At 34.0% G+C, this 25,579-nt stretch overlaps 1 protein-coding gene across 1 annotated transcript in view; it reads right to left on the bottom strand.

The window, feature by feature from the left end:
• PTPRQ (protein tyrosine phosphatase, receptor type Q) overlaps positions 1 to 25,579 on the bottom strand; it is a 214,476-nt gene that overhangs the window by 179,881 nt on the left and 9,016 nt on the right. The window contains 10 exon segments of the mRNA XM_025040984.1: positions 2,962 to 3,059; positions 5,403 to 5,509; positions 5,955 to 6,105; positions 7,180 to 7,309; positions 7,497 to 7,627; positions 9,241 to 9,501; positions 14,973 to 15,242; positions 19,882 to 20,157; positions 21,667 to 21,969; positions 22,072 to 22,261. Of these exon segments, the coding sequence (XP_024896752.1) occupies positions 2,962 to 3,059; positions 5,403 to 5,509; positions 5,955 to 6,105; positions 7,180 to 7,309; positions 7,497 to 7,627; positions 9,241 to 9,501; positions 14,973 to 15,242; positions 19,882 to 20,157; positions 21,667 to 21,969; positions 22,072 to 22,261 (1,917 nt within the window).

Below are 25,579 nucleotides of genomic sequence, written 5' to 3'. Positions count from 1 at the left end.
GAATGGTTCAACAGATTTAGATGTGTTCTGAAGGTCAGTTTGGTCCTAGGAGTAAGAAAGAGCCAGCAACGCTGGTAAGGGCCTGAACTGAGGCAGAGAAAATGGGGATAGAAAGGAAGGGAAGAATTTTTGCAATAATTCTAAGGTAGAATTACTACAATTCAGTGAATGAGTACATATAGACATGACAGAAAGAGAGGAGTCAAGGGGCAACGCTAAAATTTCTAGTACAGGAAATCGATAAATGGTGTTCAAGGGAACTTTCATGAAAGGTCTTGAAGAATTGACAAAAAAAAAAGGGAAAAAATGTATCGGTTGAAAGAACAATATGACCAAAGAATAGAGTCAGGAAAACATAAAACATATGGATAACGGTGGGCAACACAATTTAGTGTTGAGATCTGAGGTGTAAGGAAAATAAAAGAGTAGAGAGCATATTGAGTCCTTCTTCGGCACTGAGGATCGCACTAAGCAATATATATAACATTAGATAGACAGTGGGGAGCCACAGAAGGCTTTTTACTTTACACAAGCCTTAAAGATAGATTTATAATAATCTCTCTATATAATAATAATTAATATCAATTATATTAATTATTAATGTAATTAATATATTATAATATATAATATTATTTTAAATATTTTCAACATAAGTCAACTACTGAGTTACATACATACATGCAAATGCCTTATTTAAACATATTGGTAGACAGTTTATTTCCGTTGTAAAGCTAACAAGTGGAAGCTAAAGTCAGATGGTCTAAGTAGGTTAAAAATATTTTAACTGAACAAACCAGAAGGCTTAGCCCATGATTATTTTAATATAGAATTTTAATATATTCAAAGTACTGTAGTCATATGTGTTACAACTATCATTGTTTAAACACCAAGGAAACTGTAAAACATGGATAATCTTGATGGCATACACTCTTGTTCAAGCAGACAGGAAATTTTCAAGTAAGGGTTGATTTTTAGATAAAAGGAGTCTAGTCTCTAAAGAAAGCTGAATGATATATTTGATTCCCTTAAAAATTATAACTTAATCAAATTGACTTACTTTATTCAGCAGCATGAACTTTTTCCTTGATAGTCACTTACTTTAGAATTCAATCATTAATTGACTATTATCAAATTATGGTCAAGAGCTGGCCCAGAATACTAAAATTATCAGAGAAACATTCAAAGTCCTTACATTTTCATCTATCCAAATTCCTAAAATCTAGCCTTTTAATAAGTTAATCAGAACACTTTGACAATAATATCTCAACACCATACCCACAAATATAAAAACCTTTCTCAGCTTCTAGATACCACCCACGTTCTTTGGCTTATGGCTTCCTTTCATCTTTGTCACATGGCATATCTCTGATACTTTCTCTTCTGCCTCTTTATTCCATATTAAAGGATCCTTGTGATTATACTGTAGCCACCCAGATAAACTATAATTTTCCTATTTTAAAACCCGCTAATTAGCAAACTTAATTTGGGCTGCTACCTTAATTCTCCTTTGTCACATAATATAGTATGTTCCAGATTCCAGGAATTAGGCTGTGGATCTGTGGAAGGCTATTATACTGCCTACCACACCCCTCTTTGTCTTTAGTAGCAGGTACTATAAATAGATGTGGATTCCTTCTATGTCTGTAACATAACTACTATTACATTGATTCCCTTAAGAAATTCATATAAAACCCATATATACTAACTAGTTCATTTCAAATGTCTGGTAATTTTATTGCTGAGTCCTTTTAGACTGTACCAGTTCTATAAATCATGGAATTTTATATTACTTTATATATTTATAGGAAACATCTTTTGTTAAATCTGCCCAATTTCTAACATCTCTCTTTACAACCCCATCAGCCACAGACCTGTGGCCACCATTTTTCAATGACGTGGGACCTACAACCATTGTTGACCAGAAATGGACTGGGTGTCTAACCCAATTTGAAATAATCGCAGTCCCTTCCTTGGGAATTTAGGGAGAATCTGTCTTTCTCTGGACTTGGAAGTTGTGTATGGCATTCTTCCACTCACCAAATGGATTGCTTAACAGAGAAAGTTGGTCATTAGGGAAAAAAAAGAAAAAAATTACGGCAAATAAGCAGAAAGAAATAGATGGAAGAGAGTAAACCCTAAATTTTCAATGGGCTTAAAATATCTGATTCCAATTCTTTTTAAAGTTATATTCTTTTCCTTAGTCTCCATGAGGCACACTTATATTAATACAGTTTTCTTTATTATTTAAATGATTTCAGGTTTCTTTCTGTTATTTACAACTAAAATTATCATCTCCTACCACAATAAAATTATGGAAAAGTTGTTTGCCCCCATAGTATACAAAACAACAGTATTGTCCCCAGAAGCTTATTCTCTTCACAAACCAACACAATGTAGGATGTAGGTTGTATAAAATATGTCCTCATCTGATGCCAAATTACAATATTAGCAACAAACAGCAATGGAAATGTACAAATTTACCATAAAGACAGTTGAAAAGTGGCTCCTCTATATATCTTACTCTCCTACCCTCTGGGCTCGAAGTCTCCACGCTTAATTAAATCTATAAGTTGGAGCTGAAAGGGAGTCTGTGGCACATCACTCAGCTCTAACTTCTGAAATTGTTGTTTTGGCCAGTGCTGTCACAGAAGCATTAACCTTCAGCACTGTCATTCTTTTATTCACTTCTTTGTTCTATGTATGTACATATCTATCTCCATTGAAAATTCAAACTTATTTAAATCAAGTATCAGGTTTTACTTAAATTTGAACACCTTCCATGTCAGCTTTGTACTTTTAAAGTAGTCAACAAAAAAATTACTGTGAAGAAAAATTATACATTAAAAGAGTGGTACCATGATTTCTAAAGCCATTCATGTAACATGAAGGACAAAAAGAAAGAGTGAGATGAAGACCTCAATAAACAGAAAGGTCGTATGATAGCACTGTTTTTTTTTTTACCTGAAACTTTTCAAAACCTCCTTGTGGGAATTTCCAAGACAAATATATTGTGTTTTCTTCCTGCCCCAAAATCAGCAAATCTGATGGTGGGTCTGGGTCTAAGGCAATGACATAAGACACAGAAATTAAGTTTCTTTTTTTTTAAAAAAGAGAAAGAAACAAAGAAAGAAAGAAAATGTTTACCATTACTGTTATCTACACTGGACTGATAACCTTGGACTGTCATGCTGTGGAAAAGAGAACAAGATTCCTAGGTTTTTCAAGTCAATTTTAGCACTATATGATCTTACTCAAGCTATTTACCCTCAATCTCAGTTTCCTCATTTCTAAAACGGAAGGGAAAAAATTTCTAGAAAGCCTTTTTCCACAATAAAATTACATTAACTATAAATTTATTTTTCTTACAGCAGAATTTAGTATAAAGTTATTATAATTGAGATTTTTAACTTATAATTTTATACACTGCATAAAGTGAGAGATATATCTATCCCCCTTAAGTTCACAAATTCCTTTTCCCTTTAAATGTGTTATCTGAGAAGGTTACAGAAACTTATTTTTCAATCAGTAACATATTTCTATTTCTAATTTATATTTCAGATTAAAACTTCATGTTACTTTCCTTAACTGGAAGAAACGTAACATTAACATTTTATTGGAATAATTTCATCTCTGAAATTCAAATTTTGCATGAGATTTTTTTTTGTCCCTACCTACATATTGATTTAATTTTATTAGAATTCATCTCAGCAGTAGGTTGAAACTTGTACCAATGATTCACAATCCTTTTTATTTTATTTTTTGTGACAGATATTCCCATCCAACTGCAATTAATTTATTATTCTCCATATACCCATAATATATTTTAGCTCTATTTAGTACATTTATTAATATACCATCAACTTCTAATTGGATTTGAGGTAGTTTGAAAAGAAAGGAAGGTACAAAAAGACCAAAAATTATTAATATACAGGAGAAGACAAAAATCAAATTATAAAGTGTAAAGGGTGAAAAAAAAAAATGTTACCAGCCTTGTGTGAGAAAACAGTTAAAGCATTATTAAGATAGAAAGTATTATTAAACCCAGGAACTTAAGGTCTAAATAGTATCATTATTCATATAAAGTCACAAAGCCAAGAATTGATAGAGCCAGCCTTCACTATAACACAGTGGCCCTTCTACTGAAGCACAGTGGTTACAAAGACCAAATGTGATGTCAGGGAAACATGGGTTGAAATCTCTGCTACCTTGTATAAGCTAATGAAATTCTCCAAGCCTCAGTTTCCTCATTTGTAAAAAAAAGTAAAAAAAAAAAAAAAAGCATCTTATTATAATTGATAGAATAAAGGTTATCATCGAAAATTAAGTGATATAAAGCACAGAAAAAGGCACAGCAAAGTACCTGACACAGAACAAGCACTCAGTGTGGTGATGACAACAACACTGACGACAATGATGGCAATGATGATGACATAACCCAAATTTAAGCAGCAACCCAAGAAGCTTTCACTGATACAAAATAATGAGCTATCATTTTTTAAAATGATATCTCATATTTCTTAGGAAAGTCTTTATAAGCAGCAACAGTGCCACATCAGTTGTAGAGTTAGATACCTGGATTAAATCTCATCTTCCATAATGAGTTATGAACACCTCTAGCCTTAACCTACATTTTTGGTCATCTGGGGAGACTCAGTGTGGTAACTTAAGCACATTGTAAGTACCATGCTAGTGTATAATAAGTGCTCGATTTTTTTAGTTTATTTTCTAGAAATTGATTTGACTGTTGCTGTATTTTTCGGTCTTCTCTCTTTATCCACATTGTAAATTCTGTGAGTAAGCCTGCTTTCATAGTGCTAGGACATTGACGCTTGAGCACTTGTTCATACAGCTATGACCCACAAGTAACAGGGCTCTTTGGAATGTCTGCATATGTTCAGGGTGGGTATACACGGAAATGATGCTAATAGGTCAGAAGAGACAAACTGAACCCAAATAATGCAATTGAAAGCACGGTGCCACCTATGTTTTGGTCATATTCCAAGGTTTTGTTTTGTTTTTCATAAAGTGTTATAGATATAGCCAAAATATTAGAAAAATATTAACTTTTTCATAATGATGGTACCTCAGGGTTTTAGAGAACATTTTACTTTCACAAAGAGCTTTGCATTTGATATTAGTTATAAGATTTTATATCTAGGCAGGAATAATTATTCTCGTTTTCTAAGTGAGAATGTAACAATTTTTCCCAAGGTCACATAACTACTAAGTGATAGAGGCAGGAATATAACTCAGACATTCTCCACATAAATACAGTGCTCCTTCTCTTTAAGTATGCCATAAGCCATTTTCATAGTTATTTCATTTTAATCATATATTGGTTTTCAACACAACTATTTCCTTTATTTTTACCCATGAGAAGTTAAATATAAATTTGAACTTACAAGTGCTAACCGTGAGGACAGTAGGATGACCTCTCTTTAGTCCCTTGATAGTTATAACACTGATTAAAAAGTCAGTTCCTGGAGAAAGTCTATCAAATGCGAATGTCCTACACAGTAAAGAGAAGTCAAATGTTAAGATATTAGATCAGAAACATCTGGAAAGTCTATTTGCTTGTACTACCAGCAAAAAGAACTTTATATATGTTTTGTTTTTATTATCTATTATGAAAATAATTTGTTATACTTAAGCACAAATGGTTAATTAGAAATCATAGCTTCTCATATGTAGAAATTTCATTTAAATCAAAAGGTGTATATCATGCACAAAAGCCTGATGATATCCTGAAATAATTCATTATTATCTATTTGCAGGAATAAATTTCATACTGTACATCAGAATTATCCTAATGATATTATTGTCCAAAAGTTATCTTGCAAAGTTTTCTAATTACTATTTATAGTAAAACACTAACGTAGCTTTCTAAAATTATATATAAAATGTTAATCTTATGCTCCATGCAACTCAACATAATTTTTTTAATACTTTCATACCTTTCTGTGGAAGGCAGGATTTCTTCTTTCATGAAGTTTTCACTGGATATTGAAATAATGTATCCATCCAGAAGACTTCTAGGTGAAGGCCAGCTAACAGTTATTGCATTTGAGTTTCTACTATGGTTCATAAATTCAATTGCACTTGGGGCTATATCATTGAAAACATAACACATAAAATAACGTTTTCTACCACACTAAGCACCTACTTTAAAACAACCCTGAAACATTCTCAGGATAGCTTTGACTTCTTTCAAACTCTGAGGGTAACCAAGATATTTTTTTATTCTCCTTTGTAGATATGAGAAGTTAAGTCAAAAGAGAAAAAAAAAAAAAACAGCAAGAACCTTTTTAAACTTTGAAATAAAGCCAGTGTGTATCCCAGTGGTCTTGTACTCAATATTTCCCTTGTCTCTAAAATGTAGGAAGAGATTATATCTTGGTCTTATACAACCACCACTCTTAGAAATATTTAATGATTTTAAGGACTCATTCTAATTAAATACCAAATTATGACAAGGATAATCAGTAGGAAAGTTAGTTACAATCTGAATATGAAATGATTTCCTTTTTTCCTGAGGGAAAAAAGTTAAATAGTGTATGATAGACATTTTGTTTCCTCTCTAAAATTCTTCCACAGTTTGAGAAAGAAACAAAATTGCCAAGGTATTTCTCCCAATGCCATTCGTTGATATTACAGCAAAAGAATGCCAGACACGACCACTTTCTAAATATATAAATTAATGTTCCCATAGCATCAGTGTCAAGAATAACTGAAAGTTATTTTAGTAGAATAAAATAAAAGTTGACAATTTTACTTCACCTAGATGTGAAAATATACATTTTGTATACATCCTTCTCAATCACCCTTTATTTCATATGACTACCACAGAATAAATCACCATCTGCCATTGGGAGTAAGTTAGTAACACTGGGTAAATGGCACTTCATTGTCTGCTTAACTGAACAGTGGAGAAATTAAATCTCAAATGGAGCATCTGGCTAGATCCCAGGCAATTAGCCACTCTATTGTCTGGCAATCCATACACAAGAGAGGTTATGCTAACCATATAAGGAAGGGGAAACACAAAAAAAGACATGAGATGACACTGCCAGCCCGTAAAGAAAATCTGGGAAGAATGTACTATTTATTAAATCTCTCCTAAAAGAACCAAATAAGTATTTGAACACTGAAAAATAACTAAAGTGTTTACACAGACTGTACCTGTCTGTATTTCTTTTATGTTAGGTGTACTGTCTTTAAAACCTTCTTTTTCAGTGCGAATTGAAAAAGTGTACACTGTGGCAGGATCCAGGTTAGAAAATGTTGCTGCTTCTTGCACTACCTTCTGGACCTACCAATCCAAAAGAATAAATTAGCAAGCTTTCATTTAAGAAATGCTCCACAATCGAACACAGGCCAAAAAAAAAAAAATTTAGAGGTTATTTAGTTTCATTATTATCTAATGTAAGAATGTGGTAATATTGGATTCAGCATGAGAGATTCAAGTTTAATTCCTCCAAGAGTCCCTTTTAACATACCATGAAAGCAGTGGCACAGTTTATGCATGTGATTTCATAATGCTGAAAATTTCCATCAGCTGGATTCCAGAGAATTTCTATGGAGGAGTCTGTAACTTTGCCCTCATGGATATTTGATGGTGCTTCCAAACCTATCCAAAACACACAACATGCTTAAATTCTTGGATGTTTGCTGAGTTTTTCTTTTAATTTATCTCTTTAAAGGGAGACAAAAAAAAGCACAATGTGAAAAAAGGACAATAAAGTATATTAATCAACAATCTCTCTATCCTAATTAAAAGTAGTTGCTTACACATATGATAATAGTATAAAAATATGATAATCAGTGCCAATACTCAGAGTCATTGTAAATACCATTACAGGTAGCTAAGTTTAATGTTGCACCAAAAACCACATAGGAGCAAATTCACAGGAGCAAATGCATAATATACAAAAGAGGAAAAAGAAATTAAAGCTTTCTGAAACTACTAGCATAAGCTGAAAACACAACAGAGAGAAAAATATGAAGTCTAGACAAAGTACAAGAATCCTTCTGGTATTAAATATTGGCTGAAGCTAAAAATAAATTTTTATCCAATGAGTTTTAATAGTTAGTTTTCAAAATTTAAAGATCTCATTTAGCATAAAGAAAAAAAAATATTTCAGAAAAACTGAAAAAATGGCAGCTTTAGACTCTTACATATCGATATATTTTGGTGATTGATATCACAATATTGATATAGTTAGATGACCAAATACTATTTTGAAATTATTTTGAAAGACAAGAACTGTCAAAGAGAATGTTTCCCATAATGATTTATAATATAAGGAAGAGAGGCAGAGAATACAGATATAAGAAGTATATGAAAATCGTAAGCCAAAAGAAAATATGAACATATACTGAGATGATTATAAATATGTTAAAATGTTATTGGAATAATGTGATTCGTGACATCAGTTTGGGAGTATTTTATGGAAAAGTTAAATTTAAACAGTCATGGAAGGATTACAATTTGGGAGGAAGAAGACGATGGTATAATAATATATGTAAAGATTTATAGACAGAAAGAGCAATTCACAAAGAACCTGGACATGTTATAGTGGAAATGTTAATGTTTTTAGGACCCCATGTGGTTTTCCATGGCATTTATTACTCTACGCCATTCATTGATTGCTACATCTACTGGATGAATAGCTTAGATAAATTACACACATCTTAAATGTTCAAAATTAGTATTTGTAGAATTTTTGAGGAACTTTAAAAAAGATAAATCAAAATCAATATGAATCTCAAAATGTAAGTATTGGTATAAACAAATATAATATATATTAATTGTAAATATTCAAAGAGGTAAGGAACATATGCACTAGTTCTTCCCAAATGGCAGCGTGGGGAGAGCACACACACACTTAGATTACATACTTTAAGTGATACTTTCAAAAAATATAATCTAGTTCTCATAATCTGCCTAAAATTAATCACATTCCTCACCCTTGGATTAAGTCATTGAAATTTCTAACTAATATACAAAGATATTTTTTGTTAAAGACATTAACACAGATTTTTATTTTAAAAATCCATGATTTCTCAATATCTCACAGGGTTAGCTCAATCTGTATACTTGGGCAATAAAAGATCAGCTTCAGCAATTATTTTAATAGATCTTTCAGAACAATTGTATTAAAGTGAATGTATCCTACTAACTTGAAATGATACACAAAATCAAAATCAAGAAAAAGCTTATGCAAGTCCTAAAATACTTACATGTTTTTACTGCAGGCACATAATACATATTACTTAATTTAGTCCCACTGATGATGGAAACAAAGAAATTATATTCTGTGCCTGGGGTTAAGTTGTCAACAGTTATTTTACTGTCATGTCTTAAAGGCATGGTTACATTTGGCCCTCCTTCAGTTACAACATGTATGCCATCAAACACTCCAATATCAGGAGTTTGAACAAATAAGATTACAGAGGTACTATGACTTTCATAAGGGATAACAATTTGGACTGGTTTGGGCTCTGAAAGATAAAAAGGAAGATTTATAATTACTTTTTTAATTTTAGCAATTTCTCTGTATTTTGTCTAGCATATTCTAGAATTTGTGGAGATATTCAGTGTCTATGCATTAAACTTATGTTTATTATGTCAGCATTAGACAGAAATAAGGTGGATATTTTGTGTGTATTTATGTTAAAAGTACATAATTAACTTATTTTTTGATTCTCAGTAACAGTCTCAAAAACATAACTTGAGAGTTTCCAATATTTTACCTTTTTATTTATTTATTAAACAAATTCTTTTGAGAACCTATATCCCAGAATGGGTACTCAAATGAAATAAATAAGGCCAGGCTCCTGCTTTCAAAGAGTTCTCAATCTCATGGAAGAGATTCACTGATCACTAACTAGAAACCCAAATGGTTAGAGCTGAGCTGGTGACATGGGCAAAAAGCTGTTAAGAAGAGAGCAAGAAATGACAGTTCTAACAGAGATAATTGGGGAAGGCTTTCAGAAGTCAGTGAGTCTTAAGGGATAGTACAAGTTTACCAAAAGGAGTGTGTGTGAGACAGAAAAGGTAGTGAGAAGGGAATTTCTGGCAAAGAAAATTCATGATCAAGGCATGGAAAGCAAAAAGGGCATCGACATGTGTATGAGAATATCAAGTTCTTTTGCTCTTTACTAGTAGGGGGTCTTTGGCAAGTGACTTAGTCACTCTGTGTTTTGGATTCCCCATTCCTAAAGTGGGAAAGAGACTAGTACCTACTTTACAGGATCATTGTGATGATTAAATGAGAGATTGTATCTGTACACACTCAGGATGGTTAAATTATGGGGTGTATCTGAGGAAAGGGGACAGAGCATGGAAGGGCCACCTCTGAGGCTGAATTCTGTCTGTGAGAGGCTTTGCATGCCATGCTATGGACGTCAGACTTTATCCTGTAGGCACAGGGATTTTCAGCAGACATTTCATTTCATTTTTAGGAACACAGTTCTGGCAACAGCTTGGAGGAAGGATTCATTTACATTTTACACTCTCTCTGACCTCTATTAAAGAGCTTTATTGTACCTTAGTCCTCTACTGTGCTATTTAGAGCAGATTTGAAATTTCAGACAATTTCTATTCACATTACTTTTCCTGAGGTCAATTTTAATTTCAATTCTATCTGTAGATTATTGAGATACCACCCAGTATATCCTTATATCTGTCTTTCTTGTAAGAAGATATTTTCTTCTAAAAAATATATTCTGAAAAGTACTTTTTCCTTCAGAGAATAATTAGATGGCCTTTTCAGTTTTATTAGTGACATCTCGTTTTATGCAATGGAACTTGTTCTAAGTTACTGTTAAATATTTGATAATGTGATTCTGCTACTTTCTCCAGAGTCAGGATTTAAACATACACCCATATTTAGCATTCTAAACCATAAAAACCTGTGCAATATCTCCACTAATTCATCAGCTGTTACATATAACTTTCTTGCCTCTTCTATTCTGGGTGGTTATGAGAAATTGTTCAATATACTAACCATAAAAAATTCCATATGGTATATTACTGGGTTTCAAGACACTTTTACCATGTTTTTCCTTTTCCAGTTATATTATCTTTTCTTTTTCTGTCCACCACTAATTTTTTTTGTAAGTTTCCGCTTTAAATTCCTTCCAGCTGTCTTTAGTAACAAAGCTCTTACAGTAAATATGGCTTTTCCAAGGCTAGGGTGACATCCCAAAAGCATCCAACACATCTAAATCTGTGGGTAATAATCTGTGAAAGCTTTAATTCCTCGAGCAGGAATTAAAGATCTGGCGATTGGAAAGGAGTGACCGGTGTAGTCATGGAAACAATTCGCTTCCATGTTCTTGGGAGAGACAAGGCTTTAAATAGGCATAGTCTGATGTAAGTCATAAAAGTATATAGAGTCGGTGACGTTCTCTCTGGTGGGTAAATGTGGGGCTTCCCATTAATTCCATGTGCCCAAGGAAATGGTGCCAATGGCGTTAATGCATGACATGGTAAAGTGAAGGGTCACCAAGGCCGGAAAGGTGTAGAATGGGACAAAGTTCTTCCTTCTCTTCAAAACTATCTCCTGAACCTCTGGAAACTCAAGTTGGAGTAGATTTCGCTTCAAAAAAAAAAAAAAAAGAAAGTTCTCACCACATTTTGGAGACTTCTGATGGGTCTCTGCCACTGTGACTGTGACCTCTATCCTTACCCATTTTTCTGCAAAACCTCTTTCAAAAGAAATGGTAACCCTGAGGGCTGTGTGAGGTTTTTTCAATATGAGATAAACTGAATTGGCCCAAATTCAAAGTCTTTTGTTACAGACAAGGTAGAATGAGATGTCAGGGATGCCCAGTCTATCTTGAAACTTATTCTATAGCAAAAAGAATAAAGAAAACACAAACGCGAGCTCTCCTAGAGCTCTTCTTCCCTCAAGAAAACTTGGGTATAGTTAAATTCCTCCAACAAAGGGAGACCACATAGACACTGGAATGGCTTTACTTCCTGCTAAGCGGACCACTGCTCCTCAATGCCACCACTCCACTCCTGTTGAGAAGTAAAAATCCTAACAATAGACACTCTCCTAGAGCTTGCTTGGTGTCGAAGTCCTTAAATTATATTAACTTCATAAGGTAGATAAGATTAATTACCTTTCCCATTTTAGAGAGAAGGAAACTGAGCACCAAAAAAGTTGAACAACTTCTCAACGGATGTAAACTAATAATTGTGAAGCTTGAATTCTAACTTGGGCAATCCAATTCCAAGGTCTGTGCTTGTAAGCACCACCTTCTCCTGAAAGGCACATTTTATGGTTCAAGGTGCACAACAATAACTGGAAATCAAGTTTTGCTAGTTATGTTCAGAATAATTTAGAGAGAAAGAAAAACGTGTTTCAAAGGGGAAAGGGAAACAAATGAATATATAAATTTTATTTTCTTCTACATGTCTGCAAAAGCTTATTAAAAAGAAAATGCCTCTCTATGGGTAACTGCCTCAAAGTGTGTAGGAAAGAGAAAAATAGTACAATAATAATAATCAGCAAATATTTGTTGAATGAATGCACAGAAAGCATTAACTTCTACCTCTGCACCTTGGGATAAATTAATATTTGCTTTATTATCTTGAGACAAGTACAAATGATGAATGATAAATAATCTGGTGATGCCAAAGATGATTGTTAAGCTTTAAAAATGACTAGAAAAGCCAATAGGATTATAAGAAATAGTAGAATGCTTGAAGGAACTAGAGATAATTCACCAGAAAGAAAGAAACTATAAATACCAGGATCACAAAATGTCTGTTTCCAAACAAATATTTGATGGCCTTTCATGTGAATCCAGGAGTAGATTTGCTCTGTGATGCTCTGGAGAACAGATATGACTGCATAACAGAGGAAAGTGACAAGGATGTAACTTTCCAAAATGATCACAGGCACTATGCAGGAATTCCATATCAGATGGGCAAGATCTCTGTCCAAACACCAATATTCTATCATTCTTCCTAAAATTTATGTATGTTAACTCATGTTTCAGCCTCCATGTTGGATAGCAGTTTTACAAATAAGTGCTTGAATTAAATAAAGCCAAGAACTGTGCTTACAACTGAAGGTACAAAGCTGAAAAAAAAAAATTGCGAAAGAGATCACTAACTAGGAAGGGAGGCAAAAATTTTCTATTAGATGGCAGATTGGTTGAAATATGCTAAGTTGTCTAGAGTCAAAGAAGAATAGGATCTAAATTTTTTAGAGAGTAAACTTAGGCACCGAGACAATATAGGGATACTCTAATCTCACACTGCTAATAATCGCTAGATATAAGACTGCAGTTCATTTCCCATCTATGCATTTTAATTTTAGTACTTTCATTCTGCCAATAAATATTTGTTAAGATGTTTAATAGGCATGAAATCATTCTTTTCAGCAATATCTTTAATAGTAGTTTTCTTTTGAATAACTGTTTCCTATGATAATTATGTTTAGGTAGATTTTCTCAGAAATTTAAGTATGAAAGTGCCATACATGAATTTAGTTTTAGTCTTTGGAGGATAAAATGGGAAGATTCAATGTTGGTTGAGTGTGGAAACCTCTCATAAAGAATTTTTTAGGCCAATCCATTTTTCCCCACCAGGCTGCCCTTATTGTTAGCCAAAAGGCTGGTGAGGTCCAATAATCTTTCCTTCTTCACAGTCATCACTATCTACCCGAATTGCTCAAGTCAAAATCCTAAATTTCTCTTTTCATTTATTCATCACAAGCACTCCAGCTTTAAAGCTGGGACCACCTACTTCCATAATATAAAATGTATCTATTACTATCCATTTGCATTTCCCCATCTTGTCCACCATAATCTTTTGCCTAGATTCTCCAATACCCTCTTACCCAGTTTCCTTGCCCCTTTACAAATCCTTCTTGCACATAGCCATAGGTAAATTTTTGTAACATAGGCCACATTGTCACTCACCCGCATAAAACTCTCAGTGGCTTCCCACTACCCTGAAAAGAAACTCAAAAGCATAGGCTACAATCTCTTTATGATCTCACCCCTGAAAACTTCTCTAATATCATTTCCTACTGCCCTTCTCCTTCTTAATTAGATACCATACGTTCTGGGCTTTTTGTTCTCAGATACACCAAGCTTTTTCCCGTTTTACAGCCTTCATGCCTGATGTACCCTTGCACCACCTCATTCTACTCTGGCTCCTTCTTATCCTTTAAGCCTCCATTCAAATGTAACTCCCTCTATTACAATTTATATGCAGTAGAACCTTCCATTCCTCTTCAATTACTGTCAACCACAGAACTTTGCTTTTTTTCCCCTCCTAATGTTTATCACAATTTATAAACACGTATAAACATTGTTTCATTTATTTTGCTTTTCACTTTTTTAATTGCCTTTCTCCCTCATTAATAGATTTTCAATGACTTTGTATTGAGCGAATTAATCTTATTTGAGAATAGACATAGAAATTTTTTGTTGGTTTGGTCCTAAACCTTTTATACACCATCAAATTTTCCTTCCAATGTGCTACAGCATGCCTTTGTTGATATAATAATAATCATAAGTATTTATGTAGCTATATATCAGGGAGTGTGCTAAGTACTTACATTTATTCAATCAGCTATTCTCAGAGAATACTATGAAATACATACTATTATTTTCTCCCATTTTATAAGTGTGGAAACTGAGGCATAAACAGGTTGAGTACATTGCCTACGGTTATTCAAATAGTTGAACCCAGGTTAAAACCTCAGCAGTATGGCTTTAGGGTCAAGTTCTTAATCATAAACAATACTGCCTTTCTATAATCAGGGAGCATTGCCAGGATAAAAGGGATAAGAATTACTCAGGTCTCAACGCTACTATTATATGAAGTACGCCAACAAGCTGCTTAAAAAGGTAAAAACCACTATAAGGTGAGTCTATAGAGAATATTTTACAGTACCCTGAGATCAGCAAATATATGTTAAAAACAAAAAGTATTTGATTCTCACTTGAAGTCTGTTGAATAGTTACCAGTTCACTCAAGTTCCCGTTAATCACCATTGCCATTCCAATGTCATATGTCATTCCGGGGGTTAAATTATCAATCTTGAATCTATTAGCATCCTTTACAAAAAGATTCATGACTTGTTTTGTATCTGGTATGGATTTGATTTGAATGTAGACCTCGTGGCCATCTGGTGGGGATTCCCATTGAAGCACTATACTGTCCTCTCCCACATCCTCAGGTGTAACATAAACTTTCTGAGGTGGATTGATACCTTAAAGAAACAGAGAAATAGATGCCCATATCTTAGTTTACTGTTAGCAGTACTCACTCTATTGAGTAAAAATATCCCAGTCAATATTAATTAGTACTTAAAGTAAATTTAACAAAGCCATAGGAGAGAAATTAGGGGATCATCTTATAAACTATATAAATGTACTGTAAAATATACCAATGTACTGTATACTTGAAACTAATAAAATAAAATTAAAAAACCAATCAAATCCTTATGTTGCCCCATCCTGAAAAGGACTCAATTTTGGAAGAAAATATGTCTTGCTATTACTAGGCAAGATTTATCAATATAATTAAGCACATGTATTGCACACCAAGGGAAAACAGAAACTATTTAGCAATTTCTTCAGATTTTTAAGGGTTCCATCAGAGTAATGTTCCCATTATTGAGATTATTCAGTCTTTTATCAAATATACATGGGCACCTACTACGCATCAGTCATCCTCCCAGGCACGCTGAGTGCATCAGGAAGAAATAACAAAGATTATTGTCTTATGGAGTCTATATTCTATGGATAGAAATAAACAATAAACAATACATATAACAAATGTGTACATTACATAGTACTTTAGATAAATGCTAAGGAAAAAAAAAATCTAAACCAGAGTTAGGGAGCTCAGGAGTGTGGTGGATATAGGCAGGAAGTTGTGGTATTAAATAGAGAATTCAGGGCAAGTGAAAGGGTCCTTGAAAAGATGAGATTTTGAACAAAATACTTAAAGGAGGGGAGGAATTTAGGTATGCAGATTTCTGGAAGAAGAGAATTCCAGGCAGGAAAAAAACAGCTAAAATAAAAGTCCTACGATAAGAGTTTATCCGGCATCTTCAAACACAGAAAGTAAGCCAGAGTGAAGGAAAAAGTCATAGGATGAGGCCGGAGTTAATAGGAAGCCAGGTCATGCAAGGCTTCATAGGCTTTTACTTTGAATAAAACAGGTAGCAACTACAGGGCTATATGCAGAGGTATAATCTTTCCTAAATTTTAAAAAAATCACTTGGGCTATTATATTAATGACAGACTATAAAGAGGACAAATGGTAAAAACAAGGGAGCAAAGCCAGTAATCTAGGTGAGAGAGAGTGGTGGCCTGGATGACAATAGCCATAAGTGAAGTTGGGACAAGTATTACGATTCTGGATTTTCAACGACAGAATCAACAGGATTTCCTGACAGTTTGGGTGTAGGCTGTAAGAGAAACACAAGGGTCAAAGATACTTTCAAGGTTTTTGACCTAAACAATTGGATGAATTAAATGGCTGTGAATTCACATGGAAAAGGGCTATGAGTAATGCAGATTTGGGTGGAAACATCTGTAGTTCAGTTTTGGTCATATTCAATTTAAGATGTCTCTTAGCCAAATGAGATAGAATGAGCAGGCAGTTAAATATTTAACTCTTTAGTTCAGGAGAAAGGTCTGAACTAGAGATATAAATTTAGTCATCACTAACATGTAGATGATTTTTAAAGCTTTGGGACTGGTATTTATCATAAAGATAGTTGCAACTTTAAATTACATTATCTTTCTAATTTCTGAAAGCTATGACACTCATTTAGAAAGAAAGGAAATTATTGTGTTTACAATTCATGGAGAACACAATCGGAGAATTTTCTTGATAGTCTATTATAAAAACCAAAGACAATACTTTGGTTTATCTCCTCACACAATTTATTCAAACATCAAGCATTATGGTTTTTACTTTTATGCAACTCTCTGGACATTGTAATGCCTTCCTTTTAGCCTTAATTGTTTGTTCTGTGTTATGTACTTCCCCTGAACTTTTAATAGTTCCCAAGCGCAAGATGAATCATTAGTTCATTACTATAAGAATGATTTGTAGAATTTTAAACTGTTCAGTAGTTTTACTTTAAATAATCCTTAAAGATTTATGACTTTCATAATTACTTTCTTAGCAGAAATTATAATTTCTTTTTAATCTGTTACTCCTTTATCAACACACATGCCACATTTTAATTTTCCAGGAAAATATTCTCAGCCAAATCCACAGTGTGTTCATCCTATACCTTAATTTTACAGAGTTGCAGTTGGCCTGACTTTAAGTGTTGAAATTGATTGTTTATGTAAAATTATTTTTTAAAAAATGCCAGCATAATCCAATTAGAAAAGCTGTCCACAAGATTTCAGAGTGAAACAACTTCAGATCTTTGTTTTTATGTACTTGTAAAACTTATAAATTGTTATAAACCTTTACTTCAGTAGAGGAATTAAATGAAATCTACTGAATGCCGCATATAAGCAGTGATTGAGAAAATGATGATATCTGCTAAGTTTGTGATAGCCCTATAATTACAAAATTTTCTGTGCATGCATGTGCATTCTTATGGAAGAAGGTCCATTCATTTTCCACATTCTCAAGAGGTTCCATGATCCCAAAGAAGTTAAATTTTACTGAATAAAAATATACTCCTTGTTATGTATCAAAGTCCTTTACATTCTGTGTCTAGCTTATATTTTCTAAACTCTCTCTACATCGAGGGTCCCCAACACCCAGGCTGCAAACTGGTACCAGCGTGCATTCTTATGGGAGAAGGTCCATTCATTTTCCACATTCTCAAGAGGTTCCATGATCCCAAAGAAGTTAAATTTTACTGAATAAAAATATACTCCTTGTTATGTATCAAAGTCCTTTACATTCTGTGTCTAGCTTATATTTTCTAAACTCTCTCTACATTGAGAGTCTCCAACACCCAGGCTGCAAACTGGTACCATTAGGAACCGTGGCCTATTAGGAACCGGGCCACACAGCAGCAGGTGAGCGGTGGGCAAGCGAGCAAAGCTTCATCTATATCTGCAGCTGCTCCCCAGCACTAGCATCACCGCCTCAGCTCCACCTCAGATCATCGGGCATTAGATTCTCATAGGAGCACTGGTCACTGGTGCAAAAAAGGTTGAGGACCACTGTCATGCCCCTTTCCAGTCATGTTAATCTACTTCCAATTTTCTAATGTTTAAATGTCAGTGTTTTCAAAAAGCCTTCTCTGGCTTTTCCAGGTATAACTAGATAGATACCTCTTTGGTCCTCTTTACCTACGTACATGCTATTTGCTCTACTTGCAACATCCTTCTGCCTCCCTACTCCCACCTGGTGAATACCTGCTCTTCCTTTATGACTCAGAGTACCATTCTTCCACAAGAAGACTTCTGTGACTATCCCTGTACCCTGAGTCTGGGTGGATTCCTCTCTATGCTTCCAAAAATCCAGAGCATAATCCCTATAATAACAATTACAACACAGCATTATCACTGCTTTTTAACTTGTTCATCTCACTCCATTAGTATGTTAGCACTTGGAAGGCAGACAGCAGGTCTTATTCATCTTTATCGCTAGTGTCTATTGCAGTTCCAGATACTGAAAAACTAATTTGAGTAAATAATAAAGGAAAAAAAAAAGAAAATCACCTCGACCTTAGGAGACTAAAAGAGCATTGAATTACTAAATCTTTGATATGCACTGCTGTGTCAGCTTATAGTTAATTTACATAGCAAATGACCTAAAATTAAATGTACAGGCTGACATGTACATTTCCTCTTGTCCCTCGATTAAACAAATAGGTACATACTATGGGAGATTTTAATATGACTTCAAAATTAATAGACTTGTGAGAAATCCTCCAAGTCCACCTGTCAGTTAAAAATGGAAGCATCTTCTTAAAGTGTAAGGAACTTAACCAAGTATTTATCAATTAAAGGATGCTTTGTCTGAGCTCAGGCAAGAAAAAACATCTATTATCTAGTGTACAATTGGAAAAATATTTTTAGTTAAGATTTGCAACACTGAATACATGTTAGGCATTTGCATTTAGTAAGCATTAAATAATATCTTTTCTTATTGTTATTATTTTCAAAGAATCTCAAGTATTTCTGGTAAGTGTGGGGTTAATTAATCTATGGCTGTGCTTGTGCAGGTTTTTTACCTCAGTTCTAGGGTGTTTAAATTTCAGTTGATGAAATTTCAAAGAACTTTGCATGTAGGCATGCTAAATACACACACACACAAACAATACACATATCACACACACAGGGATATGCTGCCAAAATGTGCTTAGTTATGCATTGTTTCATATAATAGTGTTTTACCTTTTCAAAAAAGAATGATTTATACTTAAGAGGGTGAATAGAATGCTTAAATAAAAGAAAGATTAATGATTTCGTTCTGTAGACAAGGATTCAAAAACTGCCCTGTGGATTGATTAGAAATGCATTGGCCAGAGTCCTGGGATGAGACTGCCCCCTAGAGGTCAACTCATCACACTGCGAGAGAAAATAAAGTAACTGCACAGACCTATTTGATGGATCTAGTGTTGTTAAGAAAATTGAGTAAAGTAATCTTCATATTTTATGATAATTTATTTTCTAGCCAAGGTTATGATAAGGAAGATGTCTTCTAGGAACTCTGGTAGGAACAATTCAGATGTTTATATCTAAATGAATTTAGTATTTATAATCCATGCATAAAGTTGTGATTTAACATTTCAACAAATATTCAACTGTACTTATTTGTACCTATAAAGAATCGACATCACTAAATTTCAACAAAATAATATTACAACATGTGTAATTTATATTTTGGATTAAAAAGCAAAATATGTCCACACTTACCTGTAATGACTGAAATAGGTTTCTCAAAGCGGCTTAGAGTTCCTCTTTCTGCTACACTGAATAGATATATCAGATAATGATGGAAAGATTTAAGATCTCTAATTGTTGCTGATGTGTTGAGTTTTGCAACAAATACCTCTTCTGATTTATTGTTTTCAAGATCCAAAATAGTCACAAGGTAATGGTGAAAAGATACAAGATCTGGAGGATCCCAGCGTAAAAATATTTCCGTTGGGGTCACATGAGTAACTGTGAAATTTTGAGGTGATAACGGGCCTATGAGATAAAAATATCAGAAAATACATGATATTAGTGATGTGGTTTGGTTGAATAATCTCTCACTTCTCAGTACTTCCATAATATTCTGGTTTGAAGAGAAAAGAAACACTGGGTATGAGTCATAGCTCTTCCACCTTCTAGCTCCCCTTCCTGAGTAAATTACTTACTCTATTTGAGCCTCACTTTCTTGACTATAAAATGGGAATTGTAGTAGTAATGCCTTCTGAAATTATTGTGAAGATCAAATAAGATAAGGAATGTAAAACACTTGGCACAGTGTTCGACACATATTATTATTCAATCATTATTTTTATTACAAGCAGCACCAAAGTGGCACTTAATAAGGCATTCGGTGATCACTAAATCACGTCTAGTCTGATCATGTCAGACTAGAGGGCAGGGACTTCATATTAATCACTCTTGATTCTCATCATCACTGGAACTGGGGCATTCATCCCGTTACAGAAATATTTACCCACTACAAACCATTTCATCCAGTGCCAGTGATTTTCCTGGTTAATCCCTGAAGATTACTTTTCTTAAAACGGCACCTTGCACATTACAGCCACAAAGCCATATCCGTTCCCTGCCCTCCCTTCTTTCTTTAGATGCAATATCTCAAGAGTTAAAATAAAACCATTTGAGTTCCTGTCTGGCTCTACTACTTAACAAAGCATGCTATTCTAGTCAGTTTACTTAACCTTTCTGAAGCTCAGTTTTCTCATTTCTATATAGCTACTCCCAGAGTTGAGGTAAGGACTGAGTGAGTAATGCATTAAAAGTGCTTATTGGAAGGTTAAGCAAGTCTTAAAACTATAGCCTTAATGGATTTCCACTGCTTCTAAGGTCAAGTTCAATCATCTGAAACAGAGATTCCTCATAGTCCCAAATCTGGCACCATCTACCTCTCAAACTGATTTTACCCTCATGCCCAAGGAAATCTCCAGTCAGTCTGCATTTTTCTTTGCTCACAAATTCATATCTTCAGACATTTGCTCATATGTATTTTTTCTTCCTTCAAGTTAGAGTCTAAGCCTTTCCTTTCCTCAAGTCTTCCCCTGTCACCTACCCTCTGAATTCTGGAAAGCACTTATTTCATGCACCACCTAGTGGAAATTTAGGTTATATTTTGCTATATAGTTTTGTTTGCATTTACTTTTATCCCTCACTAATTTTCTCTAATTGTAATCCTCTTAAAGTCCAGAAACACACATCTGTTTATCTCTTGCTATTAACATATATCGCAAATTCATTTCCACAGAAATTTATTATCTGCCATAGACTAGGCACCAGTCTAGCTGGTGCTATAAAACAAATAAGATATAGTTTCTTACAAGCTTCTAGTTTAAGGTAAGTCAAACATATAAACAGATTCATTGTAATTTAAAACTGACAAAGTTGCAGGTATGCCTTAAGTGTTATGAGAAAATACCAGATCCCCAGGAAATATCTACTATTGATATTAAATACTTGAAATTTTATAATTTTAGATGTCTTGTAACTTACGTGTTTCAACAGTGAATACTGGACTTAACGTAGTTTTCGCCTCCCATTCATTTATTGCAAAGAGTAAAAATTTGTATACATGGCCAGGAGACAGTTGGGTAATTGATTTTTCTGTAGTATTTGGAGGCATGCTCTCAAAATGTTGTTCTGTATAATTTAAATAATATTTAATGATAATTTTATATCCTAGTTTCAGCCACTTATTCAAATTATTCCACCCATTCGAATTATTCCAACTTAATACAACTTCAGTTGTTCCAACATCCTTTATATAAATTGAAAAGTTTTCCTGCAGAAAAGGTGCTGAAATACAAAAAAAGAATTATTTTAATTATAAATTATAATTCTATTTTTAAAATTATAAAAGTGAGATGCATAAACATAAGAATACTAAAAAATAATTACTTTCATATTTGCAAATATATGGCAATGGAACATAACAGAAAAATCTTGCAAAAAAATAGTTTGAGCCAGTTGCATTTTGCTGTAAAATGTAGCAATGTGTTTCATTCTTGGGTAGTAGTGGAAAAGAAAAGATCTCATTTTTCTTAAGGTCAAAAGATGATCCATCTGTCCATGTGAGATGACCTTCTTTCTGTAATAAGATGCACAAATTAAGCCAATATAAAGAAAACCTGTCATATTCTCAAATAGGTATATTTGAAGATTTTTATTGGTCACGCCTATATTATAAAATTTTCTAAGATTGTTAAATCAACAAACAGTTTAAAATATTTATGTAGATTTCCTTCATGATAAAGATTCTGAGTTGGGGACAGATTTACTTTCATTCACTCACCAGCTATACATCTTCAGGCAACTTGCTAAATCTCACACTAAGCCTCTATTTTCTCATCTGTAAAATGGGTATTAATATTAGAATCTGTACTTTGACTTGTGAGGATTAAAGAGGCAGTGCATGGGATGGGCTCAATACAATGCCAGGTACAGACTTATTATTCATTCGATGGTAGTTATTTTACTTCAAGTCATCAACTAAGTCATATATATCAGGGGAGGTTGTTGGTACCTTTCTGCTATAGGATGTCACTAGTGAATATCACCAACCTCAATTCTCATAAGTAATGAACGTATCTCTAGATAATCACGTGGCTACCCTCCCTGAATGGGGTAGTAGAGAAAGTACAAGCTTTGAGAAAGATATACCCGTATCCTAATCAATGTTTCTGCTACTTACTGTCTTTCTTGGACAACTACTAACCTCTTAGGAACTAAACTTTTTTTTCACCTGTACAATGGAGATAGACAAAACTAGTTTACATGGTTGCCAACAGGTTTAGAGAGTGTGCATGCAAAACACCAGGCACATAATAGCTCCTCATAAAATTCTTATAGAGATAATGAGCACTATGAAAACAGAGACCATGTCTATATTGTGATTATCATGTTATCACAGCACCAAGCATAGTTCAAAGCTAGCGGCATAGATGAAGATTAAAGAGAACTGCTCCTTCGAGACGTTCTAAACAGATTTTAAAAAATAAATACCAATTCCACCTAACAGAACGGAGGAATATTGTTTCTTCAAAGGGTTTGCTTTATTGCATTGGTGCTACCATTTTTGAAAATAGTCAGAGGCTCAAGGGGAATATATTCAAGTGGTTAGGGCATGAGTATTGGTCAGACAGGTACAGGTTCAAGGTCTGCCGTGGCCATTTATTAGCGATGTGACCCAGGATTTTTTGAGCTTCATCTTCTGTATCTATAACATGAGAATAATAATAGTGCATACCTCATAAGGTTGTTGTGGGAACTAAATGAGAGTAACCTATATAATCCTCACAAAGTAGAATATAGTGACTGTTAACCTTTTATTCATTAAGTTCTTGCTGAGTGTCAGGCCCGCAGTGAAGTTAGGAACATAATGATGAATAAGACAGCCTATCCTTGAAGTCCAGTAACAAACTCACACTTATTTAGCATGGTTGGAAGAGGTGATGACTTCCTCAACCTACCACAGGGATTATAACCCAGCAGGAGACTTTGATATCAACCTTAAGAGATCAGGTTAATGCAGAGATTATAGAGGACAGTGGTTAAGAGCAGACTCTGATGCTTGTCCATTTGGACAAGTTAACCTACCTTTGCCCCAAGTTCATACAAGTAAAGCACATAGATGGTGTTTAGCACTTAGGAGACACGATAGGACTTAGTCATTATTATAAATAAAATTTATATAGTTACTTTTATATTTCATTTACCTCCCAAGTTATTTTTAAGTATCTTGAAAGCAGAGACTGTATCTTAGATACTTAGAAAAATTTATAGCAACCACAAGGATGCTTTGAGAGCCTCTTTGGCTCTCATGACCATATTACCTGAACCTTTTAACAGAGATTGGTAACCATAACAGTTTAAACAGCTTATAACAATCACACTAACATAGGAAACAACTACATCTACACTGACTTGTAAACTTTGAAAGAGACTGGCATGCTGGGACGGGGGCTTCTGAGGTGTCTGAAATGAACTATGATTTGAGGAACCTTTATTAGAACTTCATTCTCTGCTTATTAAAAGATAAAGGAAGCTCAAAAAGAGAATTATGAAAATACATTTAAAGATTGCCAGTAGTTTTGCCCAAGCTTATGCAAAGTTCTACAGAAAGATTGGTGTCAAACTGATAGAATTTGCCTTGAGTCATCACAGATCAGGACATCCTATGGAGAACAGATGTATCTTTGAGTAACAGGAAATAAAATTAAATGGATCATCAGGAAGAAAACACAAACTAGACAGAAATAATTGTGTTAAGTCTTGGGTTTTCCTACAAAATGTTGACCAAAATGAAATTTCATGAGATATCCCATTAGTGTTAGGGATATTGGAGAAAAATATCACACACTCCTTTTCACTGGTATTGAATAAAATCATCAGATCTTCCTGTATCTATTTAGTAAAACTGAACTTCGAAAACCTAGATGTGTGGAGTGAAAGGAATAAAATGGAGAAGACGTCCATGTTTTCAGGTTGATATTATTGTATTGTTCTCAGAAGTGAGAAATAGAGGAAGTAGAGCAGGTTTGGTGGGAAGGAGATGATACATCAGTCTAAGCAATGTTGATGTATCTGTGGAAAATTCTCAAAATGATAATCATAATAAAATGAGATAGATATCTGGAGCTCATAAGAAGAAAGTGTGCCAGAGTTGCAGAATGGATCAAAAAACAAAACTCAACCATATGGTGCCTTCAGGAGACCCATCTCAGCTCCAAAGACAAATCTAGACTCAAAGTGAAAGGGTGGAAAATATTTCAAGCAAATGGCATTCACAGAAAAGCGGGAGTAGCGGTACTAATATTAGACGAAATAGACTTCAAAATAAAAAAGGTAAAGAAAGATACTGAGGGACACTTCATAATGATAAAGGGAATCATGCACCAAGAAGACATAGCACTTATTAATATCTATGCTCCCAATCAGGGAGCCCGGAAATATGTAAAGCAATTACTAACAGAACTAAAGTGAGAAACAGACCGAAACACTAAATACCTCACTGTCAGATATAGACAGACCATCCAAACAGAAAATCAATAAGGAAATAACATCCTTAAATGACACATTAGACCAACTGAACATAATTGACATTTACAGAGCCTTCCATCCCAAAACAGTGCTTATACATTTTTCTCTAGTGCACATGGAACATTCTCAAGAATTGACCACATACTAGGACACAGAGATAGCCCAACAAATATAAGACGGTTGAAATCATACCAACCATATTCTCTGATCATAATGCTTTTAAACTAGAGATCAAAAGCAAAAAGAAATCAGAAAGAACCACAAATACATAGAGATTAAACAACACGTGGCTGAAGAATAACTGGGTCAGAGAAGAAATAAAAAAGAGAGATCAAGAGATACATAGAAATGAATGATAATGATAGTA

This window comes from Pteropus alecto, unplaced genomic scaffold (assembly GCF_000325575.1).
Source record: "Pteropus alecto unplaced genomic scaffold, ASM32557v1 scaffold76, whole genome shotgun sequence".
In the NCBI taxonomy this organism is placed as follows: Eukaryota; Metazoa; Chordata; class Mammalia; order Chiroptera; family Pteropodidae; genus Pteropus; species Pteropus alecto.
Note: the sequence above shows the minus strand (reverse complement) of the source record. Positions and strands in the feature narration are given on the sequence as shown.